Below are 27,901 nucleotides of genomic sequence, written 5' to 3' on the forward strand. Positions count from 1 at the left end.
CATGATGACCTGACCAGAGAGTGGCACAGTGGATAGAGCATCAGACTGGGGTGCTGAGGACCCAGGTTTCCAACCTCGAGGTTGCCAGCTTGAGCATGGGCCCATCCGGCTTGAGCACGGGGTCACCAACTTGAGCGTGGGGTCACTGGCTTGAGTGTGGGATCATAGACATGACCCCATGGTCGCTGGCTTGAGCCCAAAGGTTGCTGGCTTAAAGTCCAAGGTTGCTAGCTTGAGCCCAAGGTCACTGGCTTGAGCAAGGGGTCACTCACTCTGCTGTAGCCCTCGGGTCAAGGCACATATGAGAAAGCAATCATTAAACAACTAAGAAACTACAATAAAGAATTCATGCTTCTCATCTCTCTCCCTATCTCTCTGTCCCTATCTGTCCCTCTCTCTGATGATCTCTCTGTATCTGTCAAAAAAATAACAAAAATAAATATTATGAAACATGGTGTTTCCCCCTCCCCCCATTAATGAGTTTGATTTTGTATCTTTACTGTGCCTATAATTATTTTGTAATGAAGTCCTAGTTCCAACTGCCCAGATAATTCTAAACTCTTATCCCAGCAATTACATTGTAACAGATTAGAAATATTTCTCCTAAACATTACAGACACTAAGTAAAATAATTAAAATTAATAGCTTTTGGAAATAAAAGGAGTCGATGTTCAGATTCTGATTGCTTTTACTTAACCAGTGAAAAGGTAGACACAGTAATGATCTAGAAGCTCCACTTAGAAGTAGAAAGGCCTGTGTGAGATTGTGAAAGCAGGCCATTCACTGTCAGCTGGACGGTTTTCTACCCAGTGACAATGGCCACAGTAAGAGTGGGCCCCACGTTATTACCATGGAATTTATTTCATGGATGGTGAAATCACTCTTTCTAAGACAATGGAAAGAAAGACAATACCACAAGTGTATACAACAGGGCTCCCCATATACTAAAATACATATTTGTTTAATTGCTTCATAAAATGATCTAACCTGAATATAAAGATACATATGAAACAAAGAATCTAAAAATTGTTTTAGAAAATGTAAAGCAAAACAGACCACAAAAGCCAGTAAAAAATACTTATTACAGTAAATAAACTGAGTTAATTTTGTTTAATGAAATTAATTGATACTTTATTAAATGAATAAAATTAATGAATTACACTATCTGGATTTTTTCCCCTCTGATGTATATAACTGCATTTATGACTCTGGATATTTCTCTAATGGTCTTTATCTATTACAAAGAGTCAAGTTTTTACATCTGGCTTGTTAAATCTGTGATAAGGGATTGATTTTTCTGGTTTGCACAGCACAATACACTTAGTGTTTGCCTTTTAGACCCATGTTATTTAGAGGAAAAATCAAACATTGACTTCGCTGGGAAAGAGACAGAAGCCATAAAGATATTGGTATTAACCCATTGGGTACATTTGAGGTTTGATTCTATCTTTCAACAATTGCTGATTGTTTCTGAGCCACTATGGTAGGAGCTATGTTTATAAGCAACATACTTACATTTTTTTAAAAAACACAGAAAAGGCCCTGGCCGGTTGGCTCAGCGGTAGAGCGTCGGCCTAGCGTGCGGAGGACCCGGGTTCGATTCCCGGCCAGGGCACACAGGAGAAGCGCCCATTTGCTTCTCCACCCCTCCGCCGCGCTTTCCTCTCTGTCTCTCTCTTCCCCTCCCGCAGCCGGGGCTCCGTTGGAGCGAGGATGGCCCGGGCGCTGGGGATGGCTCTGTGGCCTCTGCCTCAGGCGCTAGAGTGGCTCTGGTCGCAACATGGTGACGCCCAGGATGGGCAGAGCATCGCCCCCTGGTGGGCAGAGCGTTGCCCCTGGTGGGCGTGCCGGATGGATCCCGGTCGGGCGCATGCGGGAGTCTGTCTGACTGTCTCTCCCTGTTTCCAGCTTCAGAAAAATGAAAGAAAAAAAAAAAAAAAAACACAGAAAAGCAGGCTAGGGAAATTTGGGTATTTCTTTTCTTCTTTTTTTTTTTAGAATGAAGAGTAATTTTTTTTTGTATTTTTCTGAAGTGAGCAGTGGTGCAGGGTGGGGGGAGACAGACAGACTCCCACATGCACCCGACCAGGATCCACCTGGCATGCCCACCAGGGGGTGATGCTCTGCCCATCTGGGGTGTTGCTCCGCTTCAACCAGTGCCATTTCAGCACCTGAGCAGAGGCCATGGAGCCATCCTCAGTGCCTGAGCCAACTTTGCTCCAGTGGAGACTTGGCTGCAGGAGGGGAAGAAAGAGAAAGAGAAAGGAGAAGAGGAAGGGTGGAGAAGCAGATGGGCACTTCTCCTTTGTGCCCTGGGCAGGAATCGAACCAGGAACTTCCACACGTCGGGCAGACATTCTACCGCTGAGCCAACCGGCCAGGGCTGAAGAGTGTATTTTTGAGCCCACCAGTTAGTTTTCAATGTTCAATATGATAACTAATGTAATTGACATCTTAGAATTGAAAAATAAAACCTGAATGATGAAGTGATGGAATCCTGATAGGAGAAACACCGTCTTATTATGGCATAAATTCTTACCCATTAAGGGAGGATTCAGTTGGTAGTTGATGCTTTTGAAATTAAAAGACCCAGACATTCTCAAAAAGTTTTCTCTTAAAAATTCATAGTTTGATACTTTTTGACATTGCTCGGTTACAGGAGAGTGGTCTGTGCTTTGGAATAGCACTTTGAGGATAAACCCAACGGAGACCCACAGACTTCTGAGATCAATTCATTTTAACATCTAGAAAATTCCACCTTTGCATTGGCAGAACCTGGAGCCTTTTACTAAACCTTTTACTATATATTCTTACATCTTCTTTCCTCTGAAACGCCCTGGTTTTTATAATAAATCCCAAGGTGGATGTTGGCTTAGAACAGCAATTATTAACCTTTTTCCTCCATGGCACACATAAACTGATTACTAAAATTCCGTCACACACCAAAAAATCATTTTTTTATTGACTCGAGAAACAAACAAACAAAAAAAGGTAGAATTTTGATTCATTCACAACAGATGGCTATTGTTGTGTTGGCTGTTGTCATTTTTTTATTTGATGATCTAGGAAAAGAAGTCAGTGCCCCTGACTAAATAGTCAGGTATTGTGTGTTTTCAAAATCCTTGCGTCATGCTGTGCAGCTCACTTGCAGAAAAATCGCTGGCTTAGAATATGGGAAGGCACTGATAAAACTGTGTGTCTGTTTGTGTAATAGGGATGCTTTCTGAAGTCTTCCCATCCAGGTAAAACCTATCAACTTCTGTCTAAATTTCCTTTTGAATTCGGCGTTTCAGGTTTATTACCCAGAACTTAATGAGTGTATGACGATTTGTGGGCCTGTGAGAGATGGGAACCCTCGAATAGTGACATGGAAACTGTAGTGCAGTGAAGGCAAGGACTGATACTTACTTTCTTTTGGGAAAATGTTGGATGCATCTCTCGGAACAAAGTCGCCCTTGCTCCTAGTTTCTTGGGACTGTGGGATCCGAATCATTAGGGAACGACCACAGTAGATGAGATAGCTGTGATTTTTTCTGAACAATGACGAGCATCCTTTTTTACTGCTCTTAGTAATGAAAACCAGGAAACGTTGCTGTGTTTTAAGAGGGAGTAAGCTTGCAGGCTTTTACGCTTTTACTCTTTCTCCTGTCTCAGCAGGTGGCAGTGTTTGTCTTTCGGCTGAGACAGTCTTGCTTCCTCCTGCAGCTGCAGATGAAGGGTAGAAGGAGTAAACCTTGCTGTATGTCAGGGGTCTCAAACTCAACTCAGCATGTGGGCCGCAGAGCAAGATCACAGCCGTTCGGCGGGCCGCACTAGGTCTACAAAAGGCAACTGTTACGCAACACTTTTCTCACTGCAGTTGAAAACAAAAAAAAATCAGTATAAAATTGTTCGGCGGGCTGCATGCGGCCCGTGGGCCGTGAGTTTGAGACCCCTGCTGTATGTCCTTCGCAGATCAGGGTGATGTGAGGCTATGTAACAGTGCTCAGTGGCATGGCTTAAAGCGGAGGACCGTCTTGGCAGATCTGGGTCAGATGACATATCTTATTAATCCTGGTGCATGGCAGAGACATTTTTTCATCCATTTATAAGGACAGACCAGTAAGGAGGAAGTAGCTATTTTTCTCTACAGATCCTCTCTGCTGGAAACCGTGTTATAATTATTTATTTTATGAATGACTCAGTCTATCCCAGAATTCAATTACGTCTTTCAATAATAATCCTTGATCAGAGCGTGACATGGATTTATTTTTATGTTTCAATAAAGTTGATTGTAATTCCAGTGGGTTGAGGATCTAAGAATTGTGAGGACTTGGAATATTATTACTATTTGCACAAAATAGTAAATCAAAAGGGTCAAACTGATTTGTGTTTGGTTATCAAAGACAAAAAGAAGTCTCAAACCAAATTACTAAAGACTGCTTATTTACAAATGTGTCAAAATTAGAGGGAATTTGTCCGATACTTTAAAAAATATCTTAAACGTGAAACTATTCCCCAGGGCATTCTAATTGGTCTATTAAAATTTCAGTGATTCATAACTTATTGGAAGAGTTGACAAATGACCTTAAATTTGAGTTTTAATTACTCCCAGTGTCAATCAGGAAGCTGGTGGCCCTTTGTGAAAATGATCACAGACACTCTTGCCCTTGGCACCTCCCGTGTGCTGACCCATATCGTTCTCCGTGTGGGCTCATGCCAGGCATGTGATGGTCCCCGGGGGGTCTTTTGAGATGTGGTTCCTGGTTTGGTGTTTTCCTTCACTTCTATGCTTTATTTGTAGGGATGTCTCAGACACACTCTCTTGTCTTTAATTACGGAGACAGCAGTTCAAGGGGGAAGGCTGAAGATTTGCTTCATTTGGATGTGGTTTTTCCCATTTCCCAGAGGAGCGCATATTCCCGGCGTCGAGGGTGATGCTGGGTGTTTTTCCCCAGGCAAGAAAAAAGTCATTTTCTAGGTGTGCCCGAGGCAAAAGGACAGGTACACTTTTATTTCCTAGGCCAGAAAAATCTCCAACAGGAACTAAAGTAGCAGTCACAGTTATTAACTCTTGAGTTATTACCATGAGCAAATGGGATAAATCATCCAAAATTGCTAAATCTGACAATGTTTGATCTACAAAAACTAATTTTATCTGGTTCGACTTCACGTATTGCTGTATATCTGCAAGGCGAGGAGTTTTTCTGTCCAGGCTTGTCCTCAAACACACCCTCGGTGGTGGCCCAGTCCCCACCCCTGCTGGTGTCCTCCTCCTGCTGAGGGCAGGTGGCAGGATCCACACAAAGGCCGAGGACCTCGGAGTCACTCCGTGACCCTGGGAGAGAAAACCCACTGAACGTGGGGTATGACAAAGAGCTGGGACTTTGGAACGCCACAGCGCTCAACCTGTCGTCCCGTTGTTACGAACAAGCCATTTCACGTTTCTGAGTGTGTTTCCTTATCCATGAAATGGAAACACATCAAGAGAATGAAATGGGGTAATGCACAAGAAGAAACACTAGTTCCCAAGGCCTGTGGGATGGTTGGCAGCTACTAAGTGTTCTTGACCTTCCGTTCTCCGTTGAGAACGTGCCACTTCGAGGTTGGGATCAGGGCTGTCTGGGGTGATGGCAGAGGCGACCTTGCGGGAGCTGCCCTTCTTGACGTGAGCAAGGGCACCTCTGTCTTTCTGGTGGCCATGTGCCCACACTGCAGCCTGGAGCCAGCCCATCTCAGACCTGCTTCTCAGGTTTTACCGACTTGTGTTTAGACTAGCATCAGCTGCTTTCTTAAGTATTTGCGCTAATGCTCAATTTTAATTTAGTATTAAGACAATTTTCTAAGCATTGGCTCTATGTAAACACTTCATTTCAGACCATTTTTTAAATATGTTTAAAATATTTTTAGAGTTGGTCTGAAGTAGGAGGATAGAAGTAGAAGAATATGATTCTCTCTCTCTCTCTCTCTCTCTCTCTCTCTCTATATATATATATATATATATATATATATATATATATATATATATATATCTGAAAGCAAGTCTCTTTAGAGAAAGGTCAGTTGCTGAAAAATGTACATGAAAAATTACAAATAATTTATTAGTCAGTGAGTCAGGTCAGCAGGTTTCTCCTTAATTCTGAACAGTCCAGTGAGGTGAGGATGTCAAGGCATATCAAGCAGTCATATAAGCCACTGTCTAAAGAAGTCCAACTTTCCCATTCTCCCGTTCCAAGACATCTGTGAGGTGCCCCTCATCTACATTTCTGGTCACACCTGCTCCCCCGTATCTCATTCGTTACAGGTGCCCCTCATCTACATTTCTGGTCACACCTGCTCCCCCGTATCTCATTCGTTACAGGTGCCCCTCATCTACATTTCTGGTCATACCTGCTCCCCCGTATCTCATTCGTTACAGGTGCCCCTCATCTACATTTCTGGTCATACCTGCTCCCCCGTATCTCATTCGTTACAGGTGCCCCTCATCTACATTTCTGGTCACACCTGCTCCCCCGTATCTCATTCATTACAGGTGCCCCTCATCTACATTTCTGGTCACACCTGCTCCCCCGTATCTCATTCGTTACAGGTGCCCCTCATCTACATTTCTGGTCACACCTGCTCCCCCGTATCTCATTCGTTACAGGTGCCCCTCATCTACATTTCTGGTCACACCTGCTCCCCCGTATCTCATTCGTTACAGGTGCCCCTCATCTACATTTCTGGTCACACCTGCTCCCCCGTATCTCATTCGTTACAGGTGCCCCTCATCTACATTTCTGGTTATACCTGCTCCCCCATATCTCATTCGTTACAGGTGCCCCTCATCTACATTTCTGGTCACACCTGCTCCCCCGTATCTCATTCGTTACAGGTGCCCCTCATCTACATTTCTGGTCACACCTGCTCCCCGTATCTCATTCGTTACAGGCTGACTTGTGTCCTCCCAACGTAACCCCACGGCCGGCTGTGCTTGCTGAATTGCATAGCATTTCTTGCGCCTCATGGCTCACTGTGTACATTGCATGCTTTCCTTCCCTGGCCAGTGTGGAGAGGGACAGACCAGGGCAGCCTGAAGTCCTCAGGGCAGGTGGTCAGGATGAGCCTGTGACTCTCAGGCACAAGCTGAAGCTCTGTCCACAGGGAGAAGTTCTGCTGAGAAGCCTCAGGTTTAGGGTCTGTTAACTCATTGAGTCAGGCCTGTTCAGGTTATTCACGATAATATTCCTCACTTAAAGTCAACTGATTGTGGACTTCAATCACCTCTACAAAATACCTTCGTGGCAACTACTATATTCTGTTTATTGATAACCAGAGACTGTGGCCTGGCCAAGCAACTAACCAGCACAGAAAAGAACATGAAACAAACCACTAAAAATATATTGATACGTTTCAGGGAGGAGAAACATATTTCTAGTTTCCTTTGTTTTGCTAGAAGCTTAGACTTAAATTTAATGTTCAATTAATTTTAAGACTTAACTGAAAAGACAACTCATTCCAGGAAATTAATGCAGCTATCAAGTTAATTGAGTGTCGAATTAGGTATCTCTGAAACATGCCAATGCTTAGGCTCTGCTTTGGAGTAGTAATAAATAATTCTGTGGGCTAGGGCCCTGACACTGGTACTTTGACAATGTTTCCCCAGTGATTCTAGTACTTAGCCCGACTTGAGAACAACCACTCTAAATGGTTTTGAATGTTAGAGTTGTCCTATTTAAAAAGATGTTTGGAATTGAAATGATTTGGTCATCATAATGGAAGTAAATATCTATATAAATTAGAAATAGTTATTCTAGTTTAAAAAAGAGCACTTATTAAAGCCATTGATATTCTTGAAGTCACTGCAAACCCATCAAGAGGAGGTACCGTGTATTGTTTAGTTATCAATTATAATAGGTGAAGGTATGCTGCAATTAAAAATAAAACCTCAATTCTCAGAAGTGAAACAGAAAGTTATTCTGCAAAGTCTACTGTGTGTACTGAAGACCCTCTAGGGTAGCTGTCTTCTCTGGATGGCTCATTAGTCATTAGCTAGTTCAGTTGGTTGTTTTTCTTTATGAAATCTAATATTGGTACATAGTAAGGGATTACTAGATGCTCCATGAATTCACATGCCACCTTTTCTTCACTTTTAGACCTTATGTGTGATTGTGTGTGTGTGTGTGTGTGTGTGTGTGTATGTGTGTGTGTGTGTGTGTGTGTGTGTGTGTAGTGGACCCTGTTCTTCTGCCCAGCCAGGTGCCCCTCAGCTCACTAGCTCTGCAGGTCTATAGCTCCTCAGATTTGTGACTGCTGGGGATGAAGAGTGACAGAGGGACACCCACATCTACAGCCAGGGGACCTGGGTGATCCCATCCACAAAGACAGCATCACTAAAGAGAAGCCCCCCTTGATAACGACAAACACCTTGACTACTCACTGACTCACACCTCTTCAGACTTTCTTCTTTTGGACCCAGTAAGAAGGCACAGATACCTCCCAGAGATCACCCTGTTAAAAGGTCTGTTTGCAATGAACCTGGCTAAGTTCTGTTGACAATCAGTAATTCAGTTTCTGGAATATTCCCCCGGTCAGATAAATACCACTGGCCAGCACTGTCCCCAGCACGTCCCAGATTTGCACAGCTCTGAAGAATGAAGGCTTGGCTGGAAAAGGGAAGACCAGCTGCCCTGAGGTCAGAGCCTCTCCAGAATCATACTGGCGAGCCAACCAGCTTCTGTGTGTTCTAACCCAGGTGTGCGAGGCGTTGCCACCTTGTAAGGGAGGTTCACCAACAGAGATGTCCAGAGAGTAAACTTTCCTTGAACCTTCTCTTCAGGACAAGTGCCAGTAAGAACATTTTTATGGCAGAAGGGCAATGAGGGAAGACACATTTATTCCGATGCTAAGTACCGGAGCTGTAGACACTCGATCTGTATTGAGATTCCATCAAGTTTCCAGTTGAAAAGTGGAGTCATATCTAAAATTTTCCAACCCTATTTGAAAGTTGTTCAGTAAATTGAGTATCAAATAATCATTTCCTTTCATAGTAACATTCATATTGATATATCTTTTTCATCTTAATTGTAAAATCGATTTGACTTTGAGGCAAAAGCAACTGTTTCAAAATTATATTTGTCAAAATTAAGTAAATTATTCTTTTTTATGTTCATGTTATCTATTATAATTTTTTTATTTATTGGTTTGAGAGAGAGAGAGAGAGAGAGAGAGAGAGAAACATTGATTTATTGTTCCATGCATTAATTGGTTGATTCTTATATGAGCCCTGCCAGGAATTGAACCTGCGACCTTGGCGTATTGGGACAATTCTTCAACCAACTGAGCTACCTGGCCAGGGCTAAGTAAATTATCAATTGTTTCCCAACTCTGTATTATTAACAACAAGTTAATAAATTAAATCAAAATGTTACTTTTTTAGTCACACTAGCCACAATTTAAGTACTCAATGGCCATATGTGACTAGCAGCCACCATATTGGATAGCACAGGTTTAGAAGACATCACCTCTGAATAATGCAATCACATGGGTTTACAGCAGTTACTCTGCAGCCAAATCAAAGCAGTGGCCAAGGTCAGGAAGTTAACGGCGTTTACTTTTCCTCTGCCTGGCTTGGCAGTCTTACATGTTATGGACATATTGACTCATTTGGCTTGAGCCGCAGAGCTTCCAGCCTCTTTGTAGTCCATGGCTTTGCACATGTCACTCAATGTCTTTCTTCTGAGATAGTCAAATATTTGTTCAATGGTGGCTAATTTCATCTACTACTTACTTACTCCTTGTTTCATCTTGAGTTTTTTTTTTCTACATCTATTCTAAGAAAAGGAAGACTGAAGTCCTCATTAATTCTTTTAGTTTCCTACATGAACTTGCTATACTCTTTTTTACATAAATTCAGCTTTGCCGTTTCTGAAGTGGTACTGGCTGAAAGAAAATTAAATCAATATCAATGATGCATTCTAGGCAATGTTTAAATCTGAGTTTCCTGACCTTATTATTAGGCTTAGCTCATGTCTTTTCCAAATCTAAAATTCTATGATTTAATTGCTTTGGAAATATGTTTAAAAAGAGCTTTGTGTAAATTTAAAAAAAATTCAAGTTTGAGGTGCTCTGTTTTCTTTTCAATATTTACCTCAACAAATGTAAAGTTTTGGTTTTAAATATAATTTTAATATTAACTCTATTTAAAAACACGATGACCAATGTATTACCATGTAGAAACGCATTTCTTGAAGGAAGCTGCCCTAAATTACTTTAGCAATTTCTTTTGATAAATCTTTAGTCACTTGTGTATATTATTGAAAGAGCAACCAGCAAAAAAGATGATTTTATCTGTATTGGTGTCTTTTGTTTTAAAATAAGGAAGACAGACAAATAACAAGAATTTTAGATACAGCCTGGTGTGACCAATGGCTGTGACAGAGCCTTGTTAGAAGATTGTTCCCCTGCGCTTGGGGTTTCTGATGAAAGTCTCCAGTTTAAGCAATGGATTCCTATACTTTTGTTTATGCTTCTGCTGTAATTCTGTATGGACCACTTTGCATCAAAAGCTAACATTTCTTCATAAAAAGCATCAAACTCAAATGCAGACACAAATACACACACATGCAGACAAATACTTCAGGTAGTTATAAAACTGAGAAGAAAAGACATCATTGGCCATGATAAATGAGGAGAAAAGAAGGTAAATAGAACTTCTATATTTTTTAACATGTGAGTCATTTACCATGACTAATCTTTGTGTATTGTAGTTATTGATACACAGGAATGCTTTTCTGGGAAGCGGGACCTTGTGTTTAGTTTTGGTGTTCACAGGATGCCTGGGTACCTTCATGCTTAAGTGTTTGGCAATTAAAGTGGTATTCAAGTTAAATCTGTTAGGCTGTTAAGTCCATCCCCAAAGTATTAAGCTATTCTTGCAGTGCCTTTAAAGCAGTGGTTCTCAACCTTTCTAATGCTGTGACCCCGCAATACAGTTCCTCATGTTGCGGTGACCCCAAGCCAAAAAATAATTTTGGTGGCTACTTCATAACTGTAATTTTGCTACTTATGATTCAGAACGTAAATACCTGATATGCATTATGTATTTTCTGATGGCTTTAGGGGACCCTGTGTTTTGGTCGTTTGACCCCAGCTGGGGTCGTGACCCACAGGTTGAGAACCGCTGCTTTAAAGGATATTTTATAAGGGATTCTTAAAGTTAACACTTGTAGACTCCCTTTGCCTGGATCTGATCATCTTTAGAGTTTTCTCTCTGTGTGATCATATTGAGATCTGGACAGAAGCACATAGAAACAAATCACAGTGTCTCTTTTATTACTAGAAAAGGATCTCCAAATGGCACAAGTCAACTCTAACATATTATTCCCCTTTAATAGTGTTAGGAGTTGGAATTCCTACTATCTAAGTAGCCTCATAAAGGCCCTGGTTCTCCAAGAAAGAAACTATATTTGCAGACTGCAATGTTGAGGGGCTTGGGACCAAATGCCCCTCCCCCTGCTGAAAGCGCCTTCAAATCAGCCCAAAAGATCGATAAAGTCAGGGTTTTCACTTCAAGGTCAGTTTCTACTAAACTGCCCTTCCCTTACAGAAATTCTGGACCTGTCGATGTTCGCATGCGCAGTGAGTATATATTATAAGATGTATTTTTCTCAAGCCCACGTGAACAATTTCCAATACGTTAAAAAAAAAAGAAAAAGAATTCTCTTTTGAGTTCAGAGTTTGATCAATTGAGAAAATTTTGAGGGGCTAATTTGAAAGTTCTTTTTCGTATTTAAAGTGGATTCTGACTTTAAACTTACCACGTTAATGCTAAATAATTATTTCCAGGGGTGACAGACTAGCACCAGCATGTGGTACTGCTGAGATAAATTAATGCACGATTGTCCCAGGAGGATCTGCTTTGTGGGTTATGTTTCTGCAGGTGATTATTAATAAATATGTCTGAACTGGTCAGAGTGAGACTATAGGGGGAAATTATACTCATATTTTGGCATTTATGTCTTCTCTAAATAATAAAATTCTATGATCAATTATGTTTACCACATTGATATTAAAAAAAAATCTGAGGATGACCTTCTTCGAGGATATGAAAGGATTATCTTTTCCTTCAGTTATTAAATAAAAACAAAATGTATTAGTTAATTATCCCAAATCTGTTTGGCTCGATTTTGAAACAGCATGATTATGTAAATCATTGCTCCCTGCCTGCTGCATCTGTTTTCTAACATTGCAGCGAAGAGAAGAGGACTTAGGCTTCATTGCTTTGAGTTTTTACGTGACAGCGACATCCAGAACATCTCTTATTCAACTATTCCAGATGTTCTGTCAACACAGTCCTAATTGGATAATGTAGTGATTTGGGTTTCTGGTGTATTTTTTTAAGTTGTTGATCCTGAGGGAAGGGAAAAGTAAAGACATTTACATTGATCATGAAATAGGTAGACATGGCAAGTGATTTGTAAAGTTTGTCACATTTAAACGTGACAAAGTCCCTGGAATTTAAGAAGCTAAGTAACTGACTCAAAGTGACCCAGTTAGTGATGACAGAGCAGGGACTTGAACCTTCAAAGATCTGCTTAAAAATCTTGTACGTTTTCCAATACCGTGTAGTACTTCTGTTGGTAATGAATTCCCCTTCATTTTACAGATCACAGTCTCTAGATGCTAAAAAGTGTGATACATATACATATATGTACATATACATATATACATACATATATCAAAATATATATAATCATATTTTTGGAAATGTGCATATTTATATGTATTAATAGTAATTGCTCACATTCCACTATATCTTTATCTTCATTTATGTCTTGAAGGACCTCCATTTAAAAATCTATCAATTATTTTTGGGAGTCTTTGGAGGTGTTTTGTGTAAGCTCAATATTTACTCGTGGTATTGTGCTTGGGGAGTACCTACTTGGTACCAGTTACTGAGGATGGGTCCAAGGTTGGTTTCCAAGAACTTTCAGAGCTACAAGTCCCAAGGATGACAAGTGGCCTTCTCCTTACATCCTATGTCTCTCTCACACTGTTTCCCATGGACACAGTTCCTTCGGCTTTCATCTGCAGACCCACCCTCCACAGGGCTTAGACATCTGTTCCTCGCTGGAAATGTGGGGGCAAGTGTCACACTATTCTCTATGTTATGTTTCCCAGTTTAACTTATACACTTCTCACTCCTTGCAAAGCATCTCTACTGAGAGACGGAGGATCTCCCCTGCATCAGACACTCTCAGATGTGCCTGCATATCTAATATTTATAAAAGAAAAGTTCAGACATGTTTAGTTATGGGTGATATAAACATACACTTTTTTTAAAATATAGAAAATATACTTAGAATGTGTTCTATCAGGAGTTTAAATTTTCCTAACTCCTGGTCAATTTTCCTATCCAGCTTTACATATGTTATTCAAAGTTCAGCACTGCCATCCTCCCAGAGCTTGTAAGCAATGCAGAATTTTGACCCTGACCGTGGACTTACTGAATGAGAATCTGCATTCCTGTTGACAATTCCACCATTTAATAAAATGACAGGTGATTTGTATACACATTAGAGTTTGAGAAGCTTTGGTTTTTGTTAGTTGACCATCTCCTGAATAAACTTTAGGTAATGGTTAGTTAGGTAGTTTGAACCAAACCTCCAATGATACAAATAAAAAGAACAGGAAAAAACACAGAATGAGACAGTCTAGATGGAAAAACTTCTCAGGTATTGGTCTGGCAAAAGCAAGCAAAAATCCTCCTTAGGAAAAGTGTTGTCATAGTTCTAGAATAGAATGTCTATCATGCTATCAAAGACACTAGATGCACAAGTGTGCGCTCAGGCGTGAGTGAGAACCAGCAGAACAATACACAATAGGAATAGACCCACTGTGACTTCAGATCTGGGAATTATCAAACAAAAAGTATAAAACAACTGTGTTTATTATGTGTAAAGAAATATATTTTTAAAAATATATAACTTGAAAATATCTGTAGGGAATAGGGAACTATAAAATATGACATGGAGAGTAAAAAAATAGAACTTCTACAACTGTAAAACAGTAACAAATATAAGCACAATGAATCGGTTTAATAGCAGACATGGCTAAAGAGAGAATTTATAACCTTGAAGTCAAGTCAGAAGAAATTTTCTAACATAGAGATGCCAGAAGAGTGGGCAAAACAGAAGACACTGTAAAATGTTTACATGTTTAATTGGAAAAAAGAAAAGAAAGGAGAGAGTGGTACAAAAACTGTCATGGCTGAGAATCTTCTAGAACTGTTTAAAACACCAATCAGAAATTCAAGAAGCTTACTGAATCCTAAATATAACAAAAAGAAAAGACTATTTAGATACACAGTAGCTGAAACACATTGCTGAAAAATCTTAAAATCTAGTTTTGAAGAGAAACAACGGCAAATTTTCCTGTTACTAACTTATACAACAAACAACTTAGTGGTACAAGTGAAATTTTTTATGCTAAAGAATTCTGTGTGTTAGGAATTTAGGCAAGGCACAGCATGGATAGTTCATCATTCCTCCATAATGTGTGGTGCTTGGGCTTGATGACGAGAGGGCCGATTTCACTGGGGTGGCCAGCAGGAACGTTCATGCTTGGTCTCTCCAGTGTGATCGTTTCAGATGGTTTTTCTATAGCTTCTGGGTTCCCTCACAATGAGTATCCAAGAGCACCAGGCAGAAGTGCATGGAATTTAATGATCTAGCATCAGCAGGCACGTAGCATCACTTCTACCAAACACTTTTGTGCGAATGTGTCTGAGCCCCACTCAGAATCAAGTGCAAGAGAAATAGACACTGCTCAATTGAATGGGCATTAGGTAGCCTGTTGTCATTCTTTAAAAAGTTACCTTATCAAAACTATACATGCTGTAAGTAAAGTAAAGACAACTCTTAAAGGCATGAATTCTTGCAATGACTTAATCATTGGTTTGATATGATTTTCATGGTGCTTTATTAGGGCGTCTATTATAATAGATGTACAGGACTATCAGTTTGTTTTTTTCAACTCTTTTACTTATTTATTTATTTAGTGACAGAGACAGAGAGAGACAGACAGAGGGACAGATAAGGACAGACAGACCGGAAAGGAGAGAGATGAGATGCATTAATTCTTTGTTGCAGCACCTTAGTTTCTCATTGATTGCTTTCTCATATGTGCCTTGACCCGGGGTGACCCCTTGCTCAAGCCAGTGACGTTGGGCTCAAGCTGGTGAGCTTTGCTCAAACCAGATGAGCCCACGCTCAAGCTGGTGACCTCGGGGTTTAGAACCCTGGACTGCATCCCAGTCCGATGCTCTATCCACTGCACCACCACCTGGTCAGGCTATAGGGCTATCAGTTTTGAGAGGAGAGGTGCCAGGCTTAAGTGCATTTTATTATATGGAAATATAACAAGATAATTCTTTGGAGAGATATTTAATCAATTTCTTGACCACTTAGCTCCAAAATCAGTTAAACTGTTAAAAGAGTGTGAATGATCTTTCCAATATTTAGGAAGAAACACCTTTGGTCTCAGGAAATCTCAATTCAATAGAACCATGTATAATACCACAAATACGTAGCAAACAAGATGGAAAATGGAAGAATAAAAAAAATATAAACAAATAAGCCCTTTTGTCCTGACAGAAACATTTAATTAGAATACAATGGTCCCCTGGCTGGTTGGCTCAGTCAGTGGTAGAGCGTCGGCCTGGCGTGCAGGAGTCCTGGGTTGGATTCCCGTTCAGGGCACACAGGAGAAGCGCCCATCAGCTTCTCCACTCCTCCCCCTCTCCTTCCTCTCTGTCTCTCTCTTCCCCTCCCGCAGCCGAGGCTCCATTGGAGCAAAGTTGGCCCGGGCGCTGAGGATGGCTCTGTGGCCTCTGCCTCAGGTGCTAGAATGGCTCTGGTCGCAACAGAGCAACACCCCAGATGGGCAGAGCATCGCCCCCTGGTGGGTGTGCCGGGTGGATCCTGGTCAGGCACATGCGGGAGTCTGTCTGACTGCCTCCCAGTTTCTGGCTCCAGAAAAATACAAAAAAAAAAAAAAAAAAAAGAAAAAAGAATACAATGGTCAATCAACCCTAGGCTCAGTCGTATGTCCATCCCTAAATTAACCACTGTGGCCAATGAAATAGGAAACAGTGATTGGTTGAGCCTATAGGATGGGACAGATAGATACTAAAAGAGCCTCTATCATGTGCCCATGATAGGAAATGTCTATGTCAGGCAGAGGAAATCACTTTTGTTAGGCTCTTCAAGGTCATGGATCATTTGTGGGGAAATGGCAGGAACTCTAATAGCTGGAGTAAACAATACCTATAATCTGTGATCACTAAAAGCACGGGAAGCAGACTATAACTATATTGTGCTGAAAGGTGATTACACAATTGTTTCACTACTGATACTCTTTCAAAATAAAGCAGAAACATGTATTCTAATGATGCTGAGATAGGAGGCTGCGAAAGTATAGAGAATGCAGAAGCATTACATAAAAGTTTTATTAAAAAACTCTTTTTTTGTGGTCTCCAGGATTTTAGCAACTCTCGTTCAAGCTAAAGTTGACTATCCTCAATTATAAGTTCTATTTATGGGTCCATGAACTTGACATTTGAAAGCTTCCCCTGAGAGTCACCTGTCAAAAGTATGCTTGGCCCAGCTGAGAACTATATTTATACATCCTTCAGCCTGTTTTACCTCTGCCTGTGCAGACTCATATGCCATTTATCAAGCAGGCATCGACTGGAATGACCTTCCCACCACAGAGTCAAGGATTCAGGGAACACACTGACACTGCACCTTGGATAGTGCCTGCTGCTTGCAAAGCATGTTTATAAATGCTGCAAGTTAATACAATTCTGTAATGAAGGTATATTGATGCTCATTGTACAGACAATGAACTGAAGTTCAGAAAGGTTAATGATTTTCCCGAAGATACACAGATGGTCAGTGTCAAATGAGACTCAAGACTAGACTCCCTTATCTCAATTCCAGTCCTCCTTCGGATCTTGCTTTTTCCTCTCACGCAATAAAGCAGATGTTACCAGAAGCCTCTCACTTGTTAAAGTATGGCTTGAATCACTGAATCTACATTACATTTTAAGCTACTACATGTAACTGGAAATATAGCATTAGTTTGCCTGTGCTCAGGTTACTAGAATAATAGAAAATACAAGTAACCTACTATCAAAACAAATGTGCATAAAACACCATTGTTTGGATAGACCCTACATCTTAGTTATGCATTCAAGTTCTTCTACATTTTGGAAAGTAAGTTCCTTTATTTTCCCGTGCTGTGTGTGTCCTATATTGTCTTGGCTTTGAGACCCCATCCTGTCATTAACACTTTCCTTTTTGCTTAGCATTATCTTCCTTCCATCTCTTCCATATCCACTCTTCCAAATTTAACCCGGGCTTTAAGGTACTGCCACGCAGAACCTCGAAGTCATTATTCTCCAACTGACCCCTGAAGTTATCGCATTGTAACACAATTCCTGTTCAGCACTCTCTCTCTGTCTCAGAGTGTATATGATGGTAGAAATGCAAAGGGAAGCCATTAAGGTTCCCTGAAGTTGTCTTAGAGCAGTCTATAAAACCCTAGACAGGGTGGATTAAACAACAAGCATTTGTTTCTCACAGTTCTGGAGGCTGGGAGAGTCCAAGGTCAAGAGGCCAGCAGATTTGGTGTCTGGAGGATCATGCTTCCCTGTTTGCAGATGGCTACCTTGTTTATATCTCCATATGGCGGAGAGCAGAGAGAGATTATCTGTCCCATATCTCTTTTTATAGGGACATTAATTCCACTCAAGAGAGACTTACCTTTATAACCTAATTTTCTCCCAAAGATCCCATTGCCAAATGCTATCACATTGGAAATTTAGGCTTCAATGTATGAATTTGGGGAGGACACATTCAATCATACTATTATGTCCCCCCACCAACTTATGACCTTCTCACATAAAAACAAAAATTATTTCATCCCAACACCTACAAAAGTCTTATCTCATTTCAGCATCAACTCTAAAGTCTTACGTTCCAAGTCTTCTCTAAGTCTTATCTGAATAAGACACGGGTGGGACTGGAGATGAGTCACATCTGGAAGCAAAAGTCTTCTCCAGCTGTGAACCTGTGGAACCAGCAGGCTGCGGACTTCCAAGACACAGCGGTGGACAGGCACAGGACAGACACTGCCATTCCAAAAGGGAGAGATAAGGAAGAAGGAGGGGCGACAGGTCCCACGCAAGTCTGAACCCTGAGAAGACAAACTCCATGATCTTACCAGTCATTCTCGACTTTGCCTTCTGGACCCACAGTGTCGTGCAACCTGTGTGGTCACAGTCAGGCCCTCACACTCAGAAGGGCCTTGTGCTTGGTTTACTGCTCTCCTGGGTCCATCTTGGGATTGTTAATAATTTTTTTTTGTACTTTTTTTTTCTGCAGTGAGAAGCAGGTAGGCAGAGACAGATTCCTGCTTGCACCCGACTGGGATCCACCCGGGCATGCCCACTAGGGGGCGATGCTCTGCCCCTCTGGGCTGTTGCTCAGTTGCAACTGGAGCCATTCTAGTGCCTGAGGCGGAGGCCATGGTCTCAGCGCCTGGGCCAACTTTGCTCCACTAGAGCCTTGGCTGCGAGAGGGGAAGAGAGAGACAGAGAGAAAGGAGAGGAGGAAGGGTGGAGAAGCAGATGGGCGCTTCTCCTGTGTGCCCTGGCCGGGAATCGAACCCGGACTTCCACCTCTGGGCTGACGCTCTACTGCTCAGCCAACTGGCCAGGGCTGTTATTAATTTTTTAACTAGGGGTTCTGCATTTCTATTTTATACTGAGGCTTAATTGCTATCAATGTCAAGTAAGTTATATGAAGTTTTGTTCCTTGTCCTCTCTCGTTATTCTGGGACAGTAATGGTAACTGAGAAAATACATGATTGAACTGACAAAGGATGATTTGTGGTTTGTGACTGCTTCTCCTACCCTACGACCACCCTCACCTCTCCTGCCTCCAGTTCATGTCAATTTAAAACCTTTCAGCAGAAATTCAGAGCAGGCTCTGGAGTTCACTGCACTGGGATGACCCCTCTCTGCCTATTCTTAGTTCTGTGAACTCAAGCAAGTTACTGAGTTTCACCATGCTCTGGATTCTTCAGTAACGAAGTGCTAACAACAATACCTATTTCACAGGGCTGTTGCGGAGATCAAATAAGTTAACACATATATGGGAAGCAGTTAAAATGTTGTCTGGCGTATGTAGCCAGTGCTCGACATACATTAGTTGTTACTGCTATTATACTTCGATACCTTGAATTAGGTCGCCTCACACTTCTGAATCTCAACTTCCTTACCTGCAAAATGGGACCATCACTTGTTTCCACTCCTGTGACTGCGTGGGCCTGAACAAGGAGCCCAGACGGAGAAGTCATCAGTAAAATGTTGGCTAATTGCCCTTGGGCGCATCCCCCCCCCCCAGGCTGTCGCCATTTCCAGGACCTGAGAATCCGACCATGCTCCAACTTGTTCAGACACTCACTAGCTGACATCAGACCCTCCGAGTAAAGGCTCGCCAAAACCTCTTGGCTGAGTCAGGAAAGGCCATTTTCTTCCAGGAATAAACGTATTTATTTAAAAATATTGTTTATTCATTAGTTAGAGGAGTTCTGATGATGACCGGTTTGACCTCGCTGACATTCTGAAAGACAAGACTCCATCCATGCCTCAGGCAACAGCAGGCTCTGTGTCACCAACAGGTGAGCTCAGGGGGGGCAGGTAAATGCCACCTGCAGGGATAGTGAAGGCTGGAGAAAGTTCAGGAAAGGACACAAGGGAGTGGATTAGAATCTTAGCCAAGGGTGGGAAAATGGCCCGAGCAACAAGGGGTTGAGAGGAGACACTGCTCAAAGAATAAGGACCGACGGGCTCCTAGCACACTTCTGTTCTTTGCAGTAAACTCCAAACCCCTGTTCTCACCATGGCCTACGAGGCGCCTGTCAATGTTGCCATGGCAACGAGCCACCTGGGCTCTGTTCCTTGTTCAAGTGTGGACAATAGCTGACTTTGCTGCCATTTCTGCTTAATACCAAAAAAATCACATGTTTATGTAATGACCAGGGGCCATTTTATGTGGAATTTTTGACTTCTTCAAATTTCCCGAAAGAGCACCTCAGAACCGCTGGGTTAGGCGGCGCTGAAGTAGCGCTCTCCATCACTCTAATCCTCTCCCTGCCACGCGCTCCGTTACATCTGTTTTAGGTACCGTCTGTTTATGACGGCTCAGCATCTGTGACCCTCACGAGAAGGGAATTCTAAAAGGCCAAGGACCTTGTCTGTTCTCTTCTGCATTTGTTTTGTGTCATCTAGAGTGCTCCTTGGCATGCCTGGTGCCGAGTACATGGTTGAGGAGTGCCGGCTGAACACGAAGGGCTGGCAGGATGCCAGGTGCCGCCGACTCCTTTCCTTAGGTCTCTTCTTTGTGAGTCAGTGCCAGGCTTCCAAGGCCTGTGCCATCATGTTAGTTACTAACAGGCTGCTATAAACATTTATGGCTTCTTATTTCTTCAGAAGTATGTGTAGGAGTAACTGGTGCATGTTTGAATGGCTTTTTTTTATTATGCTAAAAAGAAATAACATTAAATTTACAGTCTAAATCCTCCCTTCTTTCCCTCCCTTCCTCCCTCCTTTCCTCCATTCCTCCCTTCCTTACTTCCTCCCTCCCTCCTTCCCTCCCTCCCTCCCTCCCTCCTTTCCTCCCTCCCTCCCTCCCTCCCTCATCCCTTCCTCCCTCCCTCATCCCTTCCTCCCTCCCTCCCTCCTTTCCTCCATTCCTCCCTTCCTTACTTCCTCCCTCCCTCCCTCCCTCCTTTCCTCACTTCCTCCCTCCCTCCCTCATCCCTTCCTCCCTCCCGCATCCCTTCCTCCCTCCCTCCCTCCTTTCCTCACTTCCTCCCTCCCTCCCTCATCCCTTCCTCCCTTCCTCCCACCCTCCCTCCCTCCTTTCCTCACTTCCTCCTTCCCTCACTCCTTTCCTCCCTTCCTCCCTCCCTCCCTTCCTCCCTTCCTCACTTCCTCCCTCCCTCCCTCCCTCCCTTCCTTCCTTCCTTCCTTCCTTCCTTCCTTCCTTCCTTCCTTCCTTCCTTCCTCTCTCCCTCTCTCCCTTCCTCCCTTCCTCCTTCCCTTGCCTTTCCTTTCTTGGATGAGAACATTTTCTATGCAAAACTACCTTGAAAATAGCATTCTTTTGTGTTAGAATCTGACCCTTTTGACATGTTTTCCTCATAAACACATGATCTCCAGTGGGGTGGATTTTTTTTAAACATTCACTGAAGGTCTACTAGGCCCGGGATAGATTTCACCCCAGAGGGAGGGTCTGGGGACTGACAGCAATGAGGAAGACATGGGCTGTGCCGTCTGGAGATGCTGATGCTAGCACAGGGCTCTGAGCCTGGTCAGTGCTCCTGAACCTGGACAGGTAATCCCCGAATTCTGTGTGTGTTCAGTTTCCCTCAGATCTTCGAAAAAGCCTGTACACCACACAAATGTTAAGAATTAAAAAAAGGCCTGACCAGGCGGTGGCGCAAAGGATAGAGCGTAGGACTGGGATGCGGAAGACCCAGGTTCGAGACCCTGAGGTCGCCAGCTTGAGCGCGGGCTCATCTGGCTTGAGCAAAAGCTCACCAGCTTGGACCCAAGGTCGCTGGCTCAAGCAAGGGGTTACTCGGTCTACTGAAGGCCCGCGGTCAAGGCACATATGAGAAAGCAATCAATAAACAACTAAGGTGTGGCAACGAAAAACTAATGATTGATGCTTCTCATCTCTCTCTGTTCCTGTCTGTCTGTCCCTATCTATCCCTCTCTCTCTCTGTGTAAAAAATAAAAAAGAATTAAAAAAAGAATTACAACTCCATTGTGTGTGTGTGTGTGTGTGTGTTAACAGTTTGAAGCTTTTCCTCTTCTCTTTACCAAAAATTGTTCACACCTTGATTTCGCTGCCTCTCGCCCCGACACGGAGGAAGGGAAGCTCACTGTTTAGCAGGAGGCTGTTCACCTTCCTTTTCCCGAGACCCTGGATGCCACACAAGTGCTTTGCGCCTCACGTTCATACCACCTGGATCCTTCTCTCTGCCAAACAGAACGTGTGGAATGTTCCAGTTGGAAATGACCTCCTGGAGTCCACGCTGGCCACACACTTTGTTATATTAAAAGCAGAACATCTCCAAACACGAACATCCCGGAGGACCCACGCAGCTGGGCCTGAGTCACTGCTTTTTCTACTATCTCCCTGCACTTTATTTCATCTTTCAATTATCATTGACATTCAATATAATTACATAGTAGTTACAGGTGTACAGCATGGTGGTTAGACGTAGGAAAATGGCCGAGAGATTAAACGGCAGCCTTGAGACAAGTCTTTGGTGTGGCTTTGCAAGGCCACGTCCTGACTGACTGTTTACAGGAAGCAGGTGGTCCCTACAGCCATTCTCCTACATGCCTGAGGGGCGTCGGTTGGTCACCTTTCTCTGCACCTGAATCCACTGTAGACTAATTTGATTGACCCAGGCTCTGCTAATTTGCTTGATGAGCAAAGAGACCAATAACTACGATGAGGCTGCAGAGATCTGGGCTCTCGACCTCTAAGGATGGCGAGTTTACCTCTAGCTTACTTGAGTCTAGGTTAGTTTATCCCCAGGCCTGGAGACTCCTGTTTGTCTTGTGCCTTTGTCTCCTGTCCTTCTGACTTATAGCAAAGGCTACAGTCCATGGGCCTTGGGAGACACTGAGGGGACAAAGTCCAGTTTTCAGGTTCCGGGTGGGATTTTCCCGATGAGGGCGATAGGCTCCTCCTCCCCTCCCCTAATGCCTCCTAGAGCCTCAAGCTCGGCCCCTCCAATGCCTTATTTATATACCTGTGGTCCTCAACCAGTGGTTGTTTCGTTTCCCAGGGGACCTTTGGGAATACTGGGGGACAGGTTTGGTTGTCCTCACTGGGAGAAAGTGGTTACTGGCAGCTACTGGCCAGGGTTGCTGTGAAACATCCTGCAACATGCAGGACAACCCTCCGCAACAAAGAATTACCCAGCCCAGGTGTCAACAGTACCAAGGCTGAGCAACGCTGATTTACCCAAGCGTTACTGACCCTAAAAGATTTAATCAGAGAACATCTGCTTACTCTGAGCTCAGAGGAGAAAGGGGCTTTCAAGGTGGTATGGCCGTAGACAAACAACATCTGCTCATTCAAAACCTGACAGCGTGACTGCGAAGCTGCTCTGAGGGATGTGTGTCGATCTTCACCCAATCACACTGTGGCGACTGATTTCTACTCAGGCACTTAAGCTCTCAGAGAGAAAAAGGATCAACCATTTGGCCACAAAGGTTTATTGATTAGTTTGCAACAGTAAGTACAACATACATAACTTCATCACATGGTTACAGTCCAATGTTTGTGCTTTGTAGGATAAGTAAACATTCATAAGAGCACAACAAAAGCGTACACGATGCCCCGGGGTTTGTTTAAAAATAAATAGATCCTTTTTGATTATTTAACAGCACAAAGAATCTTCAGCTGGAGATGATGGATACATTTTAAAGTTTGACATTTGATTAGGTTACATGAATAACCTAAATTTGGACTATTTATATACTAAATGCTTAATGAGTACGGCGATGAATTCCGGGGGTGGGAGGTGGGACGGGCAATGTGTCTTACAAGGAAGCTTTCTTGACATTTCAACGTATGGAATGACACACAGGACCAGCATCGCTGGTGTGGGCCTTGTTCCTATTTAAAAATCACTTCATAATCTCTAAAAATACTGTAAAAGCATAGTCCTTCAGGAAATCTTTAATAAACACCTTCTTTGATCAAGAAAATAAAAGCCCATATAGCTCATTTAGTTGAAAGGAAAGGAGAGTTACTTAGGGAGAAGTTAGATACCTTCATTTTCCAAAAGACTAAATCTGTTATTAAAATACCAAAAGGTAACAAGGTTTTCTTTTCTCCAAATTAAATGCCAATATCTTTGAATCCAGAAGAGTCTATGATCCTAACTGGTATGTCAAATCCTGCAACTGTCAGTATGAATGTCATCTGAAGAGCAGGTCTGCCATGTGGTTACCGACACATTTGTAATGAAACCACTGAGAACAAGTCTCAGTGTGCGGCTTAAGACCACACCTCTTCAGGTTCTAGGACTCTCTAAGATACCTCCAGATACTATTGAAGATAATTTCTCCATCATTTATAATAGAAATACAATGGCAGTGTACATTTTATATAATTTAATACACAAGCCGATTTTTATCACAAAAGACCTTTTTTTATTTTTTATTTTTTTCCAGAAAGCTTGCTCTTAGGATAAGAATTGTGCAACCACTTCAGCCAACAAATAGAGATGGAAACAAGACCATCTTTGTTCTCCCTCTCAGCTGAACACCAATAGTTTTCTGGTTAGTTAGGAATCCAGATATTGTTGGGGAGGTGTATAATATTTATCAGTGGGTGGGTTACAGAGAATAAATGAAATCACTTCAGTAGAAGACAATAATGATACTCTTACATTTCTGTTAATACCCACTAATATTGGTCTTTTTTTTTTTTATTACTTATTTAAGTGAGAAGAGGGGAGATAGAGAGACAGACTCCTGCATGCACCCTCACCGGGATACACCTCGCAACACTTGTTTGGAACTGCTGCTCTGCCCATCTGGGGCCATGCTCACAACTGAGCTACTCCTAGTCCCCTGAGGTGGAGGCTCCACAGAGTCATCCTCAGTGCCTGGATGATGATGCGCTCAAACCAACTGAGCCGTGGTTGTGGGAGGGGAAGAGAGAGAGAAGGGGGAGGGGAAGAGGAGGAGAAGCAGATGGTCACTTCTCCTGTGTACCCTGACTGGGAACTGAACCGAAGACATCCACACGCTGGGCCAGCACTCTACTACTGAGCTAACTGGCCAGGGCCTGATATTGGTCTTAAAATGAAAAATTTTTATATCGAAGTTCTAGAAATTTCCCATCCAGATTTTAAGTGTTCACTTGAACTGATGGCCCTGTAATCTGCTCAAAAAGTAACATAAAGGTTACGGCATAGTTTAGAAAATTATTTTGATCGGTGACTTTGTTTTCAGTTGATTCACAAAATTAGAGACATTATACATTGTATAATATTAAAAATATGCAACAGCAGCTTTCTTAAGAGTTTGGGCCTCATTATAAGCTTTTAATTTGAGGCCCAGTAAAGTTTCTGTTTCCCCAGCCCCTCTCATACAAACTCTTGAACTCACCCACAGGTGGAATGGATTTGTACAGGTCTATATTTTGCTTGTCCTCAGATTTATTCCATGGGCAGTAGCCTGGGACAGCAGATTTTATTATAGCTCTGCTAATGTGATGCAATGTTTAAGGAAGTGTAGGGCATTTAGAGCAAATCAAAGCTGCAATACAGGAAAGGAATACCGTACAGGGCACAGCTGCCTTATCCCAGTTCCAGCAGCCAGTCGAAGAGACTCGGGGTCCCGCCTTTCTGCTCCTCACGCAGCTTGCAGTACTGAACCACGGCATGGAAGATATCCCCCACCTTCCAGGACTTCCGATGAACCAGCCGCACGACATCTAGAAACTAAAGCAGAGCCCTAGGTTAGAACTCACCTGTCACAGAGGATCCTCAAAGTCATCTCATTCTACCACTCTTCCAAAGCCAATGGCTCTCCTGACTAATTTTATTTTTATATCTCTGGTGACATGATACTATTTTCCAGGTCAGTCTATTTTTTTTTTTTACTAGACAGTTTAGCTCATTGGAGAGTTCTTTCAACTGAGCTGGAATTTTCCTCCCAGCAGTTGCTATTCATTGAGTGAAATTAGAAGGAGTTCTTCTCTCAAGAGTCTCTTCCATGTTTCAACAGTTTCCTCTGGTCTGATTTTCTCTGGAGTAGACTTTCTTGGATAGGACTGTATAGCATGGCTCCAAATCCTTCCATTGGTCTCACAGATCATCTCTCAATGGATGTATACATTTAGGCCAAATAAATCAAGTGCCAAACTTTTGTGTTGGGTTCCCTACTGCTTCCTCATTTCATCATTGGAAGTCCTCTCCACCAGTGGTCCCCAACCTTTTTTGGGCCACGGACCGGTTTAATGTCAGAAAATATTTTCACGGACCGGCCTTTAGGGTGGGACAGATAAATGTATCACATGACCGAGACAAGCATCAAGAGTGAGTCTTAGACAGATGTAACAGAGGGAATCTGGTCATTTTTAAAAAATAAAACATCGTTCAGACTTAAATATACATAAAACAGAAATAATGTAAGTTATTTATTCTTTCTCTGCGGACCAGTACCAAATGGCCCACAGATCAGTACCGGTCCGCAGCCCGGGGGTTGGGGACCACTGCTCTCCACTACCATCAAGCACTAAGAGAGGCTGCCTTTCCATTGTAACAGGAAAAAGAAAGATTGAGAAAACACCCAAGATTTATCACCTATTATTGCTACTAGCTTCAGTTGACCACAATTTAGAAAGTTTCTGACTACAGATAAACTGTGAGTTGCAGCGTGGGAAGACAGGGACATTCTTGTAGATCATTCCCTTTACGATACTTGGAGATGGAAAACCCAGCCTGAAGACTTCTCAAACTCCTTATTAACATACTTAAAAAAAGTAACAATTATTGGGAGCCCAAACCTACAGGAAGTACTTTAATGCATGTAATCTCATTTAATTCCATCAACAACCTTATGCAGTAAGAATTACCAGGTGAAAAAATAGAGGGCCTGAGAGAGGAAAAGGTGGTAGTGTGATGCATAGTTTTCTAACACTCCAATCCAATTATTATTATTAAGAAAAAGAGGAAGGGGGAGAGAGAAAGAAGCATCAACTCATTGTTCCATTTCCTGTGCCATTTGGTTGCTTCTCATATGTGCCTGACCAGGACTCCAACCAGCAACCTCAGACTTGATCTGTTGCCTAGGTGACACTCGATCCACTGTGCCTTCGGCCAGGGCAGTGGATTTGTCCAGTACTATGTATATTTGTCCTCCAACACCTGGCTGCATATTGGTGGTAGGAGAACGTGGCATTGGTATTTGGAGCATTGGGAGAAAAGGTTGGCTGGTGATTTGCTAGTTTTATGAAGAAGAAAGACCCATTCAGAAGATGAGGGGGGTGGTTTAGTTACTCTTTCTTCCAAGTTTCCTTCTAGGATGTTTTACTCTGCTCTTTTGTGTTTGCTCAGATGTTTAAGATCAGCCAGGAGATTAAATGCTAATTTTTAATCTGTCTTTTTTCTTCTTTCCAACTTGAATTTGTTAATTCGTTTCAATTACCAAGAAGTCATTTTCTAAAGAGCTACTATTAAATTATATTTCTTCTCGCAGCTGTGACAGCACCAACTATTTGCACAGTTATAGAAATCAGTGCTTTATTGTACTCGCTTGTCTTGAGTTGACTCAATCAGAATAAAGCAGTTTTCTAGGCTGAAAAATAAAATACTTAACTTGTAATGCATGAAAACATAAACATTATCTCAAAGAGTTTTAAGGTGATATAAAAAGGGAGATAGATGGGAGGCTAGTGGCAACGATATTATAGACAGTAACCTCCCAGAGAAGAATAGCATCTTAGTTATCTTTCAGTATCTTGTGCATATATTTAATAGACACTCAATAAATATTTGCCGAGTGACAGATGGAATGAATGTTCAAATGTAAGTCAGGTACATTCAAAATGATCAAGAATACTATTTGGAATATGGAGTGACATCTATAATCATTACAGATAACCTTGTCTAAGTAGTTATTCTTGAGTTTTATGTAATATATTTGAACAGATATAATTAAAAATGAACATGCATATCTTGGGGCTGTTAACTCAATAATCTTCTCTTGAAAGGATGCTCATCAGAAATGGTTGGAGGCTGTGGATCTAGTCAAAGGCTGAACAGAGCTTCA

General features: G+C 42.3%; 1 protein-coding gene and 1 long non-coding RNA gene across 4 annotated transcripts in view; both read right to left on the reverse strand.

Moving 5' to 3' along the window:
* Nucleotides 1-27,901, reverse strand: part of LOC136378559 (uncharacterized) — a 510,347-nt gene that overhangs the window by 158,267 nt on the left and 324,179 nt on the right. The gene's annotated exons all lie outside the window — the stretch shown is intronic.
* SPHKAP (SPHK1 interactor, AKAP domain containing) overlaps nt 23,345-27,901 on the reverse strand; it is a 121,741-nt gene continuing 117,184 nt past the window's right edge. For all 3 annotated transcript variants that reach the window (XM_066345645.1, XM_066345646.1, XM_066345644.1), the window contains one exon: nt 23,345-25,569. In XM_066345645.1, the coding sequence (XP_066201742.1) occupies nt 25,426-25,569 (144 nt within the window). In that variant the 3' untranslated portion in view covers nt 23,345-25,425. The remainder of the gene's footprint in view (nt 25,570-27,901) is intronic.

The sequence above is a fragment of the Saccopteryx leptura genome, chromosome 7 (assembly GCF_036850995.1).
Source record: "Saccopteryx leptura isolate mSacLep1 chromosome 7, mSacLep1_pri_phased_curated, whole genome shotgun sequence".
NCBI classification, from domain to species: domain Eukaryota; kingdom Metazoa; phylum Chordata; class Mammalia; order Chiroptera; family Emballonuridae; genus Saccopteryx; species Saccopteryx leptura.